The sequence below is a fragment of the Anthonomus grandis genome, chromosome 3, assembly GCF_022605725.1.
Source record: "Anthonomus grandis grandis chromosome 3, icAntGran1.3, whole genome shotgun sequence".
Classification (NCBI taxonomy): Eukaryota; Metazoa; Arthropoda; class Insecta; order Coleoptera; family Curculionidae; genus Anthonomus; species Anthonomus grandis.
The window spans coordinates 44,028,613-44,043,426 of record NC_065548.1 but is presented as its reverse complement, the minus strand read 5'-3'; the positions used below and the strand labels follow the sequence as shown (position 1 = coordinate 44,043,426).

Below are 14,814 nucleotides of genomic sequence, written 5' to 3'. Positions count from 1 at the left end.
TGAGGTGACCAAGCCACCTTGACATTTTCAAAAAACCGTCAATTTCTTAGTTATTTTTCATTTTAGGATGAAGGGTCATAACAAATTTGTTTCGAATTCAATTTACTATCGATTGAGGACTTTGCTTACTGGGTACTCCATTAAAAAAATTGAACTTTTTGACATGCGAACAACGAGCAAACGCGTTGTTCGATTTTTATTTCATTTGCACTGTCGTAATCAGCGGAAAAAATACTACTATAAACTATACTTATAGTTTGTCTAACCGATTTTGTAGCTCCAATATTAACGAATTTAGCAATAGTGCTGACTAAACTTTGAAAAACCTACAGCATACCATCAGCGATTTGTGCCTTGGTTTTTTGTGTGTGAATGATACAATTTATTTGCTGGCTTCAGTGAAATTTTCTAAGGAAAAATATTTTTGTAATTTTAGGTGTTCCTAAATTCTTGTGACATGTTTAAAGACAAATATGCCACTGCATATCTCAAAGTTTTTAGGATGTTTATCCAGAGTTTAAAAAGATGGTTTCAAATTGAAGTGGTACACACTAGTTTAAAGTCTAGGCAAGAAAAGGAACAAGAACACGAACATTTCCAAGTTTCTGGTATAAATTACGATAACAATTTTTCTGATGATATTATGGAAGGGCGTACTGCCGAGGAATTGTATAAAGAGGATATGGAAAAACAACAGAAAATTAAAGAAATATCGGAAAATGACGAAGGTCCCCTTAAAGGTACTTATATTTTCTTTTTTTTTAAACTAGTTTTAATAAAAATTACCAATATAACCTCTAATGTAATCCTTTACAGTCAATTTATCAATACGAACAATCAAAAACAAACTATAAGATATGGGTATTAGAATACTTATATAGTTAAAGACTCAGATAATGATAAGTCGAGTGGGACACCTCACCGCCCTTTTTCTGATAGGAAAATGAAATTTTTGATAAATTAGTAGATTACGTAAAAGACGTAAAAAAGTATTCATTTGTTTTGACTCGTTAACTTTTAAGTGAGATATCCTTTCTTGTTTATTTAGTGAATTTAGCAACGATTACAATGTTTCTTTTTTCAGTAGTTCAAAGCATTTTTCAAACTGTTAGTTAAAGGTCCTTAGAAATGTACATTTAATATTGTTTTTCACCTGATCCTTACGCACGTCCAAAGTAACAACATATCTATAATAATGGTATTGGCCTTTCTATTAAATCAAAATATTGTAACGGAATTATGGGACACACTTACTCCAGAACTGCATTTTTGCGTCAGGAATACACTATCTTTAATGACAACGTCAAAACTTCCACCTGCGTTTAGTGACGTTTAAAAGTTGTCGTTTAAATAAACCTGATTAAAATGTCATGAAACACGGTCCTTCTGAAAGACCCATGGAACAATTTGGAAATGCTTAGAATTTTCTACATTGTATTTGCCGATGAAGACCAATAATTTCAACAGAATGCTGACAGTCAAAGCAAGCAAGTATACATATTCTAGAAAATGTACACTGTGTCCCATTTTGGATGAGACTGCAGGGTATCTCTGTCATTTTTTAAGATAGAGCTTTGCGGTTTTCGCGACCCTGTATCAATTTTTTGTAAAACTTTTAAAGCCACAAACAGAAATATTCTAGCTACTTTTGTTCCTGAAATACAGGGCGAAAACGAAAATGTTCACTTTTGGAGATGTTATTATTTCTCAGGCCCTGTATAGGATAGAATAAAAATGAAAACCGCTTATAATAGATATTTTTACATAAAAGTCAGTGGCGTATTTAATTCTTTTTCCCAATGCACTGTTTTTAAGATTTGGCACAAACTTGGTATTTTTTGAATGGAACACCCTGTATATTTTAACGTCAAATTTTTGCATTTTTTTTTCTGAATACATTGATGTATCACAACCTAATCTTTGATAAATTTTAGCTCAAAGAATTAGAAAAATCCATATTTATGTTTATTTTTTTAATAGTAGGCCATGAATTCTTTGACACATGCATAAAAAAATGTTTTGTTTATTGCATTCATGGAAACTAAGTCACAAACAGACTCAATACATATCAATAATGATGGCTGACGGTGAAAATATGGAATTCCAAAATTTTGAAAAGTATGATATTATAAAATGTTTAAACCTTTCTAACGAAAATGTCGAAGCGGCGCAGCAATTATATTTAAATAGGTAAAGCTCTAGCTTATTTTATTTTGTTACAAAATTCAAAAAATAAAAAAGATCTTATTAGGTTTCCAGAAAGACGTCAGCCATCTCGGGCTACGGTATTCCGGTTAAAATCTAATCTTTTAAATTATGGCTGCTATTCAAAACCTAGGCAACCCCATGTTGATAGAAATGAAGCTGGCGAAATTAATGTTTTAGCGTGTGTGGAAGCAAGACCCCAAATTTCCTGTAGAAAGATAGAGGAAGAGATAGGAGTTTCCAAAACAAAAGTGCAAAAAATTTTAAAAAAGCATAAATTTAAACCGTATAAGATAAATATTATTCAAGAATTGCATCCTGACGATCCGTTTAAACGACTGGACTTTTCTAATTGGTTTTTAACCAAAACTAATGAAGATCCGGATTTTGTAAAAAAGGTAATATGGTCTGACCAATCCCATATAAGCAGTAGTGGCATATTTAATAGGCAAAATACCAGACATTGGTATCAAGAAAAGCAACATATTACTTTTGAACGACAGCAACAAGGCCCATTTGGTTTTAGTGTTTCCTGTTTTGTATTGGGCACTAAAATTGTATATACAATTTTTGAGGGTAGCTTAACTGCCCAACGATATCTAAATATATTGCAAAATAATTTGCCAGAGTTGCTGGAGGACATACCTTTAGCCCAGCGACATCAAATATATTTCCAGCAAGATGGAGCGCCCGCTCATAATTCAAGGGTAGTTAGAGAATATTTAAGTGCTCATTTTGATAGACGTTGGATTGGCACACACGGGCCAATCAGATGGCCCCCGAGGTCACCGGACTTAAGTGTTTTGGACTTTTTTGTATGGTCGTACTTAAAAAATAAAATTTATGCAAATCGGCATAATAATATAAATGAACTCCGAGCGACAACTGAAGAAGCATTCATAAACTTACAAAGGCAACCCTTTATAATTTTAAATGCCTTAAGACGAATACAGACTGTATGTGGTTTTTGTATAAGACAAAATGGACAGCAGTTTGAAGAGTTTTATTAAATTTATATTTGTTGTTTTTTTTTTTGGTTTTTGTAATTAATTTTCTAATTTGATTCTTGTAATTACTAATTAGTTTTTAATGTTAAACCTGGTCCGATATATTTTTTTTGTTTTTAACATTTTTATGTTTATATTAATATTTTAAGTTAATGTTTAAAATATAGTTAAATAAACAGGTTTAAATCACATGGCGTTTTAAAAAAGTAATAATTAAATGAATTCATGGCCTACTATTAAAAACAAAAATAAATATGGATTTTTCTGATTTTTGAAGCTAAAATTTACTAAAGAATAGGTTGTGATACATCAATGTATTCAAAAAAAAAATGCAAAAATTTGACGTTAAAATATACAGGGTGTTCCATTTAAAAAATACCAAGTTTGTGCCCAATCTTAAAAACAGTGCATTAGAAAAAAAAATTAAATACGCCACTGACTTTTATGTAAAAATATCTATTATAAGCAGTTTTCATTTTTATTCTATCTTATACAGGGCCTGAGAAATAATAACATCTCCAAAAGTGAACATTTTCATTTTCGCCCTGTATTTCAGGAACAAAAGTAGCTAGAATATTTCTGTTTGTGGCTTTAAAAGTTTTACAAAAAATTGATACAGGGTCGCGAAAACCGCAAAGCTCTATCTTAAAAAATGACAGAGATACCCTGCAGTCTCATCCAAAATGGGACACAGTGTACAGCTACCAGGATTTACAATAAAATAACCTAAATTGGAGCCCTCAAAATAGTTAACTACTAAAAACTAGATATTATAGTTGAAAATAATCAAATAAACGTAAGCAGAACATAAATAAACTTAACGAATCAACTATAAACTAACAAACTAAGAGCAAAACACGGAAAATTTTTTGCGACTTGTTGCAGAAGCTGTTTTGTTTCATTTATTCCCCGATAGATTAGGCACTCGGTATTTTTTAACTTTGGTTTTTCCCGATTGGCCTTCTGTTCTGCTTTTTGCTTTCTACTTTGATTGATGACTTTTTATTACAACATTGGATTGGTATTAAGACCATTTCACAAAATGTCTGTTTATTGGTGACCTAAAGGCAAAACATAAATATTATGTCCCAGACTGCACAGACCTATATTCTAGCATTTTTCCAAGAGGAATGCCAAATATAGACAGCAATGGATAATTAATATTAAAAATCCTTGCTTAAAAACCACTGGTGAAATAATTCAAACAGAAAACTTTGTCTATGTCAATGATTTTGCACCAGAATTCATTCTACCCAGAATTGTCAGACCAAAACACTAACTATCAAAGCACTAAGAGAGGCTAGGAATCCCCAGGTGATTCATTAAGGATCTGACGAGGTAGCATATTTCAGAATCTGTAAAATATGTACCATAATTAATGTACATGGATGTAGCCATAATTTCTAATTAGTATTCATTTGTAGTAGAAGAATATTGGTGTTTTTTTCTTAATATAATATTAAATTAAAATGCTTTTGAATGACCACACCTACGATACATTAGTAAGTTTCATTAATCCAATAATTTTTATTTATTGGATTAATAAAACTGCAGCCAGAACCGAAAGCAAATCGGGAAAACCCTTAATAAAAAATATACAGTGACCGCCTAAAGTTCCGCATAAATTCGATAAAAATTAGAGACATGATTTTTTGAGAAATATTTACATTTAAATAACAAGAGAACAAATAATTACGTCTATTTACAAATTCAGGTAAAATCGAGGATAAAAATAATGTTATTATCACTGCCAATTGGTTCTATTTCCATGGTTGCACTTGTAAAGAATCTTTATTTTCGAAAATTAATAGTTTTTATCAGAATAAATTAGGGCTAATTTAACGGAAACCCAACGAATTGAAATGTTGATGATGCTAGGGTAGGGGGATCGAGTGCGCACGCAAAAAAGTAAGTGAACTGTTTAATGCCAAATACCCAAACCATCCTATTTCTCAGTCAACAGTTAGTAGAATAGAGCACAAATTCATAACTTCAGGTCATGTTAGGGATTTGCCAAGATCAGGTCGTCCAAAAATTTCTGAAAAAACAAAATTAAACATTCTGCTCTCCGTCGAAGAAAATTCAAACAATGCAACTTCACAAATTTCAGTTGATAATAATATAGCCGGAACGTCAGTAAGACGCATCTTAAAAGCAAATGAATACCACCCTTATAAAATTAGACTAATACACGAATTAAATGAGGACGATCCGGATCGAAGAAACCAATTTTGCGAGCAAATGATGAACATTTGCAATAATAACCGTCAGTTTGTGTTACGAGTTTTGTTTTCGGATTAAGCAACTTTTTGTTTAAACGGTGTCGTAAATCGTAAAAATTGTCGGTACTGGTCAGTGTCAAATCCAAACTGGGCAACTGAGGCTCATACACAGTACCGTAAATCTATTAATGTTTAGGCTGGTATCGTAGAAAATAAAGTAATAAGGCCATACTTTTTCGAAGAAAACTTAACAGGACAACGCTATTTAAATTTTCTTCAAGAAGATCTTCTCCTGCTTTGGCTGCCCTATACCCAGACGAACAAGACCAGACAGTGTTCCCAGGAAGATGGATAGGACGAAGAGGGCCAATAAAGTGGCCGGCCAGGTCACCAGACCTAAATCCCTGTGACTATTTTCTATGGGGGGTACCTGAAAAGTAAAGTTTATATTGAGAAGCCAAACAACGTTGAAGATTTGAAAAATAGAATTAGATATGAAATTAGACGTATAACACCCGTCTTGCTTTCTGCCAAGAAGTAAATGGAGTCGAACACTTTCGATCAGTTCGAACACTTGATACATTAATAAGAGTTTTCACAGTTTATAACATTTTATCCTCGATTTTATCTTAATTTGTAAATAGACGTACTTACTTGCTTTCTTGTTGGTTAAATGTAAATATTTCTGAAACAGTTGAGTTTTGAGATAAGGTGTGTTATACGAAACTTGATTGGAATTTCGCCTATATTTCATAAATGCAATAAAAAATATAGCATTCCATTTAAAAAAATGACCGATGACGTCATATCTTTTTTTTGTTCCGCCCTGTATACAAAAATTTATGTGAAATATTGCGCAGCTTAAAATAAAAAACGACGGGTCCGAGCGTTTTCTCAAAAAATCATGTATTGAATTTATGCGGAACTTTAGGCGGTCACTGTAGTGCTTGTATCTATCGGAGAATGAATGAAACAAAACAACTTCTATAATATACGGCAAATCGATGGCATGCCGCGCCATCTTTCGATCAAGTGGACAACTTAAAACAACCCGACACATTTGTTCCATTCACTTTCATTTCTAAAGGGGGATGTCCTGTGAAGCAAAACAGTACAAAAACAATATCTACTGTTCGTCGATGGTCTCAAGCAGTTTCGGTGCATAACTTCGATTCAGGACTGTGAAATACTCCAAGAAGATTTGGGTGCTTTATAACAGTAGTTTAGTAAATCTTTACTCGAAAACAAAATCCATAAAGTTTGGATTTTCTTTATTGGGTACAAGGTTATTCACGACATACCACACAGAATATTATGGCTACAGGTTAAAAAAATATATAAAAAATGTTAATCATGAGCTTAGAAAATTGAAAGGCTAGATTTAGTTGTTGTTTACAACTTTGTTTGAGTTCAACATGTGTGCAGGAGCCAGAGGGGTGTTATGTTTACAAACATTTAAATTCAAATACATTACTTAAAATTGTACAGTATTGTTACAAAGTGACAATTATATCGGTGGTAGTTTTTAAAAAGATGTGGTCTATGCAGGTTTTTGCATTTGCTGCTACCCGAGTAAAACCATTTATTTGACTAATGTATCCCATCTGATTCAGATAGTTGAGATATTCTGTAGAGCATTGAGTTACTTTATTCTCTATAATATAAATATTTATATCGCCACAAAAAACCTCGACTGGACATGGACTTCGAAAGTTTATTTTGAATAAAAGCCTTACATTATTAATAAATTCTGTTTTGTTTAAACTAGGAGAGTTATGTAATTAGTAGTAATGTGTAATAGTAGTAGTAATGCGATTAGCCCTATTTTTACATTATTACTCTTAAAAATTTAGAGAAATTTACAGTTATAATTTCGGATTTAGGCAATAGCGAGGCTCTAGCATATACTATGGTGCCATCACATTTGTTTATTTGGCTTTAATTATAAAAAAACTTCAAACTGATCCAATCAAAAATCATTTAAATTATTTATTTTATGTGTCTCTGAGAATACTATAATATCAAATTTTTTATCAGTTGACTCAAGGTATGTCACCAGATCATCATAATGAGCATTTGGCATCATTGCATTAGGGATGTTTCAAGCAAACAAACTGCCTATAGTTCCACCGTAATACTAATTCTAGCCTTTCAATATTCTCTAAGATTGATTGATATAAAATTATTACTTTTCATACATATCCCTATACATTTATGTTGATCATTTATGATCATTATGGACTACTCTAAACGCATGCGGACTATATAGGTATTAGGGTGGGTCGAAAAAAAATGTTTTTTTGTTTATTTCCTAATAGCAAAATTATGTTGTATTATCATTTCAAGAGCAACCATTTAAAATATTATTGAAATATTTAAACTCTAAGAGCCCGCGCAAAGCCGCCACATTATCGTCAAATTTGTAAAATAAGGTAATACCTTGCAAGACTTCCTATATTCTAATTTAAGACGTTTGCTTTACAGTTAATTTATTTTATTCTTTTACAGACCTTTCATGACCTTGAATCTATTTTTAATACGCAATGCATGCTGTTTAGTCACTGCAGCCAATCGCGCCGCGGTCACTATAATGCTATATTTAGTGTGAATTAATCTCTGAACGCGTACGGTCGTGGTTATCTGTTTTGTTTATCAGAGCTTTACTTCGCGCTAATTTTTTACCAAATAGTATGGAAAGTAAAAGAATAAAGTACAAGTGTCCCATATTTGGAACTATTGGTGAACTAAATGAAAATGTGTTTTACAAGAATTTTCTTGATTGAATTCTTTTATTTGAAGTTTTACGAATGGACGAGAATACAACTTAAAATTCAACAAGGAAGTAACAAAGAACCGTTTTTTTTTTCAAATCGCAGACATAGTGGCTCAAAAAATTGAAGATATTTAGCAAAAATCATCCATTCCTATGGTCTCACACACACGAACTATTCAGATTTTAAAAACGTACCACGGAAAGTGCAAAAATCACATTAAATCTCTAAAAAGGTTGACAGAAGAAAAGAGAGCCTTGTTTTTGCGCTAAAGTGAAGTTTTGTTTGATATTTGTTCCTGTAAATGTAAGGATCTTCTTCATCTCTGTAAATGCTCGCGTGAGTCGAAGGTACCCAAAGAAGAACACGCATTTTTGCTTGACCAGAGGGGCGAAAGAAAAATGCTTATCGGTGGAGTAGATCTTGTGCGCACTTTAGAACTGAAAAAAAAATTAGAGAGAAAACGTAAGACTTTAAAGCCTTTTAATAAACTCATTCCTAGTTGTGATCAACCACAAAAAGAAGTGTCTTCCTCTGCTTTTACGGATTTTGAGGAATGTTATGTATTGCCCGTAAAACACAACGTAGAAGATTTGCCGTCCACTTCACAAACCTCCAAAAAGGAATTTTCCGACGCTATCGAAAACCGCTGACCGTTATGGTGTTTCTGATAGAGCGGCGGCTGCAATTGCTTCGGCGGTATTACATGACATATCTTCTGATGTAGAGGTAATAGATAAATCTAAATTAAGAAGGGAAAGACAAAAATTACGGGATACGCTTTTGTAAGAACAAACCAATTTGCAGCTTCCCGCGTTGTACTTTGATGGGCGCAAGGACAAAACTTTAAAATGTCATGGCAAAAGCAGGCAAAAAATACAGAAAGGTGGTAGTTGAAGAACACATTTCTGTCCTGAAAGAACCCGGTTCTATGTATGTAGGTTATACTACACCATTACATGGTACTGCCAGAAGTATTGAAAGGTCTATTAGTGCACTTCTACAATCAAAACGTATTTGTTCTGACGAATTGCTGGCTATTGGTTGCGATGGGACAGCAACTAATACTGGAAAGAACGCAGGTGTAATTAGACTGTTTGAGAAGAAGCTTCAGCGACCACTACAATGGATAATTTGCATGCTTCACTTAAATGAGTTGCCTCTGAGGCATTTGTTCAACAAGCTAGATGGTAAAACAACTGGTCTACATTCGTATAATGGTCCTATTGGAAAACAGTTGGAAAATGTGAAATAAAACCCGTTATTGAGTACGAAATAATACCAAGTCAGCTACCAGTAATTAAAACAGAAGATTTAAGCATGGACCAAAAGTATTTGTACGCGATAACCACAGCCGTAATCACTGGAAACTGCCCCACCGACTTAGCCCATAAATCGCCAGGGAAAATTTCCCATGCTCGCTGGTTGACTACAGCCAATAGAATATTGAGACTTTATGTTGCTACAATACATCCGACTGAAAATTTATGTCACCTAGCGCAATTTATCGTCAAAGTATATGCCCCTGTATGGTTTCAGATAAAAACACATCCTTTTTGTAAAGATGGGTCCCGCAATTTATGGAAATTGATACAAAATTCTCGATATCTATCAAAAGAGCTAAGAGACGTAATAGATCCAGTCATTCAACGAAATGCATATTTTTTCCATCCAGAGAATTTACTCTTAGCCATGTTAACAGATGAGCAAAAGAATATTAGGGAATTAGCTGCCAGAAGAATATTAAAAGCACGAGATTCATTTGCACTAAGAAGGCAACTTCATACGTATATTTGAAGTACCGGCAGTAAATTTTAATGCTTCGTCTTATATTGATGTAATAGACTGGCAAGAAAATAACAACTGTGATCCTCCAATCCTCCGAAGCTTCTCAAATGATGACTTAAAAAAAATTGTTGCATCAAATGGTGACGAAGATTTAATTTTCATTAAACTACCATGTCACACACAAGCGGTAGAGCGGACGGTCAAATTAGTGACAGAAGCATCAATGTCTCTGTGTGACAAGAAGTCAAGGGAAGGCCTGATTCATGCTAAACTCTCATCTAGGAAAACAATGCCCAAATTTGAAAGTAAGCAAGATTTTCATGCATAATGGCATGTTATTAACAAGACTTTAGTTGTAATTTTGTGTGTTTTTTTATATTTAGCATTAACGATATGTTTCTACCATTAAATTCCTAATGTTTATAAAACTTATTATAATTAAAATTCTGGATTCACTATCGTCATGCCCTGAAACTATTTTGTCTTTGAAAGAAAGAAAGAAAGAAAATGTGCTATATTACGTAAGAATAATCTTGTGTACAAGCATCCTACAAGCTAAAAAAACAAAACACAAATACAATTTCAAAAATTGACAAAACAATGAACAAAATTAAACACAAAAAGACAAAACTTTTTGAACATACTTAAATTAAAGATAACTAAATAAAACAATCAATTACTAAATAAAGGTAAACTTGTTGACAAAACTAGAGAAGAAAAAAGGAAAAAAAGAAAACTTTCCAACATGTCCAAGGTTAAAACCTATCATTAAAAAAGTCATCCAGGTTATAATATGCCTTAGACAATAAAAGCGACTTTAATTCTCTTTTAAATTTCTTAATATCCGATATATGTCTAACACACAGAGGAACATGATTGTAAATTTTTTTACTTATGTAAATTAATGAGTTTTTGGTAAGGGAAGACGTAGGAATAGGTAGGGGAACATCATTTACGCGACGAGTCAAATGGCCAGTGTCAGAGGGTAGTTTGGGAATTTTGTGAATAAGAGCAGCTGTTTCTAAGATAAAGAGTGAAAAAAGAGTTAGGATTTTTTCAGAAATGAAGAGGGGTTTGCAAGAATCTCTTAACTTAGCAGAACACAGGTATCTAACTGCTTTTTTTGAATAACAAAGATAATGTTAAGTAGCCCCTTATTGGTTAAACCCCAAAAAGGCAAGCCATACCGAATATGATATTTTTTATCAAAATTTCAACATTCATGCGCGGGCTAAAGACAAAAGTTAAATTAACTTTTTTTTTTCTTTTGTAACTTGTTTTTGTGCAATACAACATAATACAGCTATTAGAAATTAATAAAACGATTTTTATTGTTTCCCTATATAAAGTGACCCACCCTAATAGGTATACAGTCTCTATTTACGATTTTACAAATAACTTATCAAAGGCCTTGCTGAAATACAGTAGTACCACAAAATAAACGATCTCACAGAAGCGAAGGCTTGCGTCGGCTCCTTTGATATCCGTGAACCAGTTTTTTATAAGCCCAACTGACAGATGCACCCGGCGCAAATACACTGAGATATCTCGTAAAGTTGTAGTAAACGCATACACCGAACGAAGTGCTTTTATTTTTAAAATCAAAATGGTTATATTCATATAATATGGGAGCAAACTACAAAATTTAGTTACATTTCAAATATGATTTTTTTTTGTTAAGCCTTATATTGGTCCTTGCTTTTTAGAATAATTATAATAATTATTATTTCTATAAAAATTGTTATTTGAGAGTTTTAATACACGATAGAGGTGTAGGTTAGTATACTTTTAATTTGTTTTGGAATGGAATTTTTGTGTTGTTTTATGATAATGGTAAATAATATTTGCCTTTAGTAAGGCACTAGGTGAGAAAAAGTGTACTATTTGTGTGATGTTAATATGTTCATAATATACATATACATATGTACATAGGTAGGTATTTTTAAATTAAATTTTAGCTGGAAGGTTTATACGCAGGTATGTTTTCTGGTATGTTTTAAACACAACACATTTAAGAGTAGGTATCATCGGCTTTTATATATTTATATATAAAAAGATATATGTATGTATTATTATATACATATGTAGGTACCACACATACGTCCATATTTTATAAAGGTATTATACGTTGTATAGTCGCCGTCCATAATGATAGTCTGGAAGAAAATATAAGATTTTTAAGGGTTTTACTACTACTATATTATGCACTTGCATGGGTAAACCAGTCCATAAAAAGACAGATAATTGAAAATTAAAGTCATTATTCTTTATCACATAAAAATACTGTATTCCTAAATCAACTTTAATATTTTTATCTATGTACAATGTTATGTACCTGCATGTACGTACACATACATAGATACATATGGTTTAGGTATATACATATATGTTTATTACATTAAATAATGTTTATTCTGTATTTATTTGCATGGCACGACAAATTAATTAGGAAATATTCTGAACTTTTCAAAGCTTTTAAACAACCATAATAATAATGAATAATACATAATAATGTAACTTTTTTATACCTACTTTAATAAAAATAAAAAACGGCAAATTACAAAATATCGCAAATATACACACTAACGCTCGTACTATTACACTAATTATGACCCGATACCCCACGTGGGCGACGACAGTTGTACCCGTTAGAATGAGGGTAAATGGGAGGAGCCTGAACGAAAAACCGGTTCGGTAAAACGGGCTAGCCTTCGCTTCTGTGAGATCGTTTATTCTGTGGTAGTACTAGATTGTGTAGGCGGTAGTATATTATTTTGTGAAAGAAAATTAGAAAGTTGAGAAGCAACAATTGTTTCCAGAATCTTTGATACCGTGGGAAGCAAACTTACAGGTCTATAATAAGCAGTCTCAGTCGTAGTATTCTTTTTGGGCACCGAAATTATATTTGCCATTTTCCAGATATCTGGATATGATTTAGTGGTAAGACATAAATTAACAATATAAGTAAAATGTTCTGTCAATTCTGGAAAGACTTTTAACTTTGCTATACCCCTGTATTATATTTTAGCAGAGATCCTGGCGATTTAAGATAAACTCTACAACTTTTATATTTAAAGTTTTTTCCATTCCGTATAATAACCGAGCTAGGCTCTGTCTAAATATGTATAAAGAACAACCAATACAATAGTAAGGATGGATATAGGCTCGTGGAGCGTGTTGATTACTCTTTTTTGTGGAATGACCAATTGAGTAGCAATTCTTCGTGAGCTAGTCGTTGCCTCATTTTCTCCCAAATTTAAAAGACTCTCTGCTTTTTCTAAACCTTGTTAAGTTGCTCGTTTAGAGGTTATGTTAGTACTGGGCATGAAATTCCGGCCTCGCAAAGTATGTTCAAAACTCTGATAAATACGTTTTGGTTCGGATTTCTCCGGTGTGGAGATTGTCGAGATTGTCGAGATTATTGAAGTAGTTATAGCATTTCTATTACAAAAGCCGTCAAAAAAAACCATATTTGAATATTCCAAATTTGAATAGATGTGTAGCATTTTATACGACTTTAATCATACAGTAACACTGACACTAACATATGTCAGAACAACAAAACCGACCAAGCAATCGGTACTTATAGCATTTGTGATAAGAAGCGGTAAAATATTTAAAACATTTAAATTACGCTATATCGTAATTAAAATCGATATGATCGATTAAGATCGGATTAGAACATTTAATTTTTTTTAAATTGTTTTCACGATAACAATACTCCCATGCGTTCCTCTCGACCCACCCTGTATAGCTATCCTTGGAATTAAAGATAGCATTAAATTCGAATAGTATACAAGGCATTAGTTAAAGAATAATGTCTCTCTCTCTAGAAAATTATCCTTTATTGGTTATGCTTTGAGATTATTCTCAGAGCAGTTAGAACATCTAGTTTAGAAAACTGCATACTTATTTCTTGTGAAGTGTCTGCCTTGATACAAATACTCTCGCAGGAAGTACTGCAATTTAACTTTTTCAATAGGCAAGTGAACATTATTTTCTTCCAGTTTTCAAAAGCATTTTGGAATATTTTATTTTTTATTTAACTTTTATATAGATTATTTTATTATTTGTATTTTTTTTAAATAAGTATTTTATGTATTTTCTTATTCAATTTACCAACTCTGTCAATAACACTTAATCATTAAGACTAAATGATTTTTGAAGAGATTTTAATAGCTAATTCAGTTTTAAAGTACTCTTGTTATATTTATTAAACATTTTTAGAAGCAGAGAACGAGTATCAAAAGCCAAAACCTGAAATACACGTTGAGCTGACGCATTTAATATTAAAAAGAAGTGTACATTTTCTACCATCAAAAAATGACACAAGAAAAATACTGGTGTTGGAAATTTTGGAAAATGGACTAGAACTTCTAAGAGATTCCGAAGATGAACTTTTACCAGTGGTGCACCTGATTTGGAACCCTTTGCTACAACGATTTAAGGCAGATACGGACCCACTTATTATGAGACTGGCAACAAGATTGGTGGCAACTATGGCTAGATTAGCAAAAGAGTTCATTAGGGCAAGATTTGTAAAGTAGGTATATTTTAGAACGTATTTTAAATTTGACTAAGTAAAAATAAATAATTTTGATGATAAAGTTGTGTCGCAAAAAGCGGTTTGTTTTGGAAAAACTTATTTAAATACTTTAAATACATAAGGGCTAATATAATTTTAAAGGATGTTAATTTCCCTTAACTTTTATCAGGGGCGGCTCGTTAGGTGAAGTAGGTGAAGGTGAGCTTCACCAGCAAATATAAATAAAATAAGAAAATAAAAACAACATATGAGTATTCTTTTTTGATCTAAGACAA

General features: G+C 32.3%; 1 protein-coding gene across 3 annotated transcripts in view; it reads left to right on the top strand.

Annotated features, from left to right (window-relative positions):
- The window catches only part of LOC126734719 (TELO2-interacting protein 1 homolog), a 161,724-nt gene that overhangs the window by 111,003 nt on the left and 35,907 nt on the right, over positions 1-14,814 (top strand). For all 3 annotated transcript variants that reach the window (XM_050438442.1, XM_050438444.1, XM_050438441.1), the window contains 2 exons: positions 437-740; positions 14,221-14,536. In XM_050438442.1, coding sequence (XP_050294399.1) covers positions 437-740; positions 14,221-14,536 — 620 coding nt within the window. The remainder of the gene's footprint in view (positions 1-436; positions 741-14,220; positions 14,537-14,814) is intronic.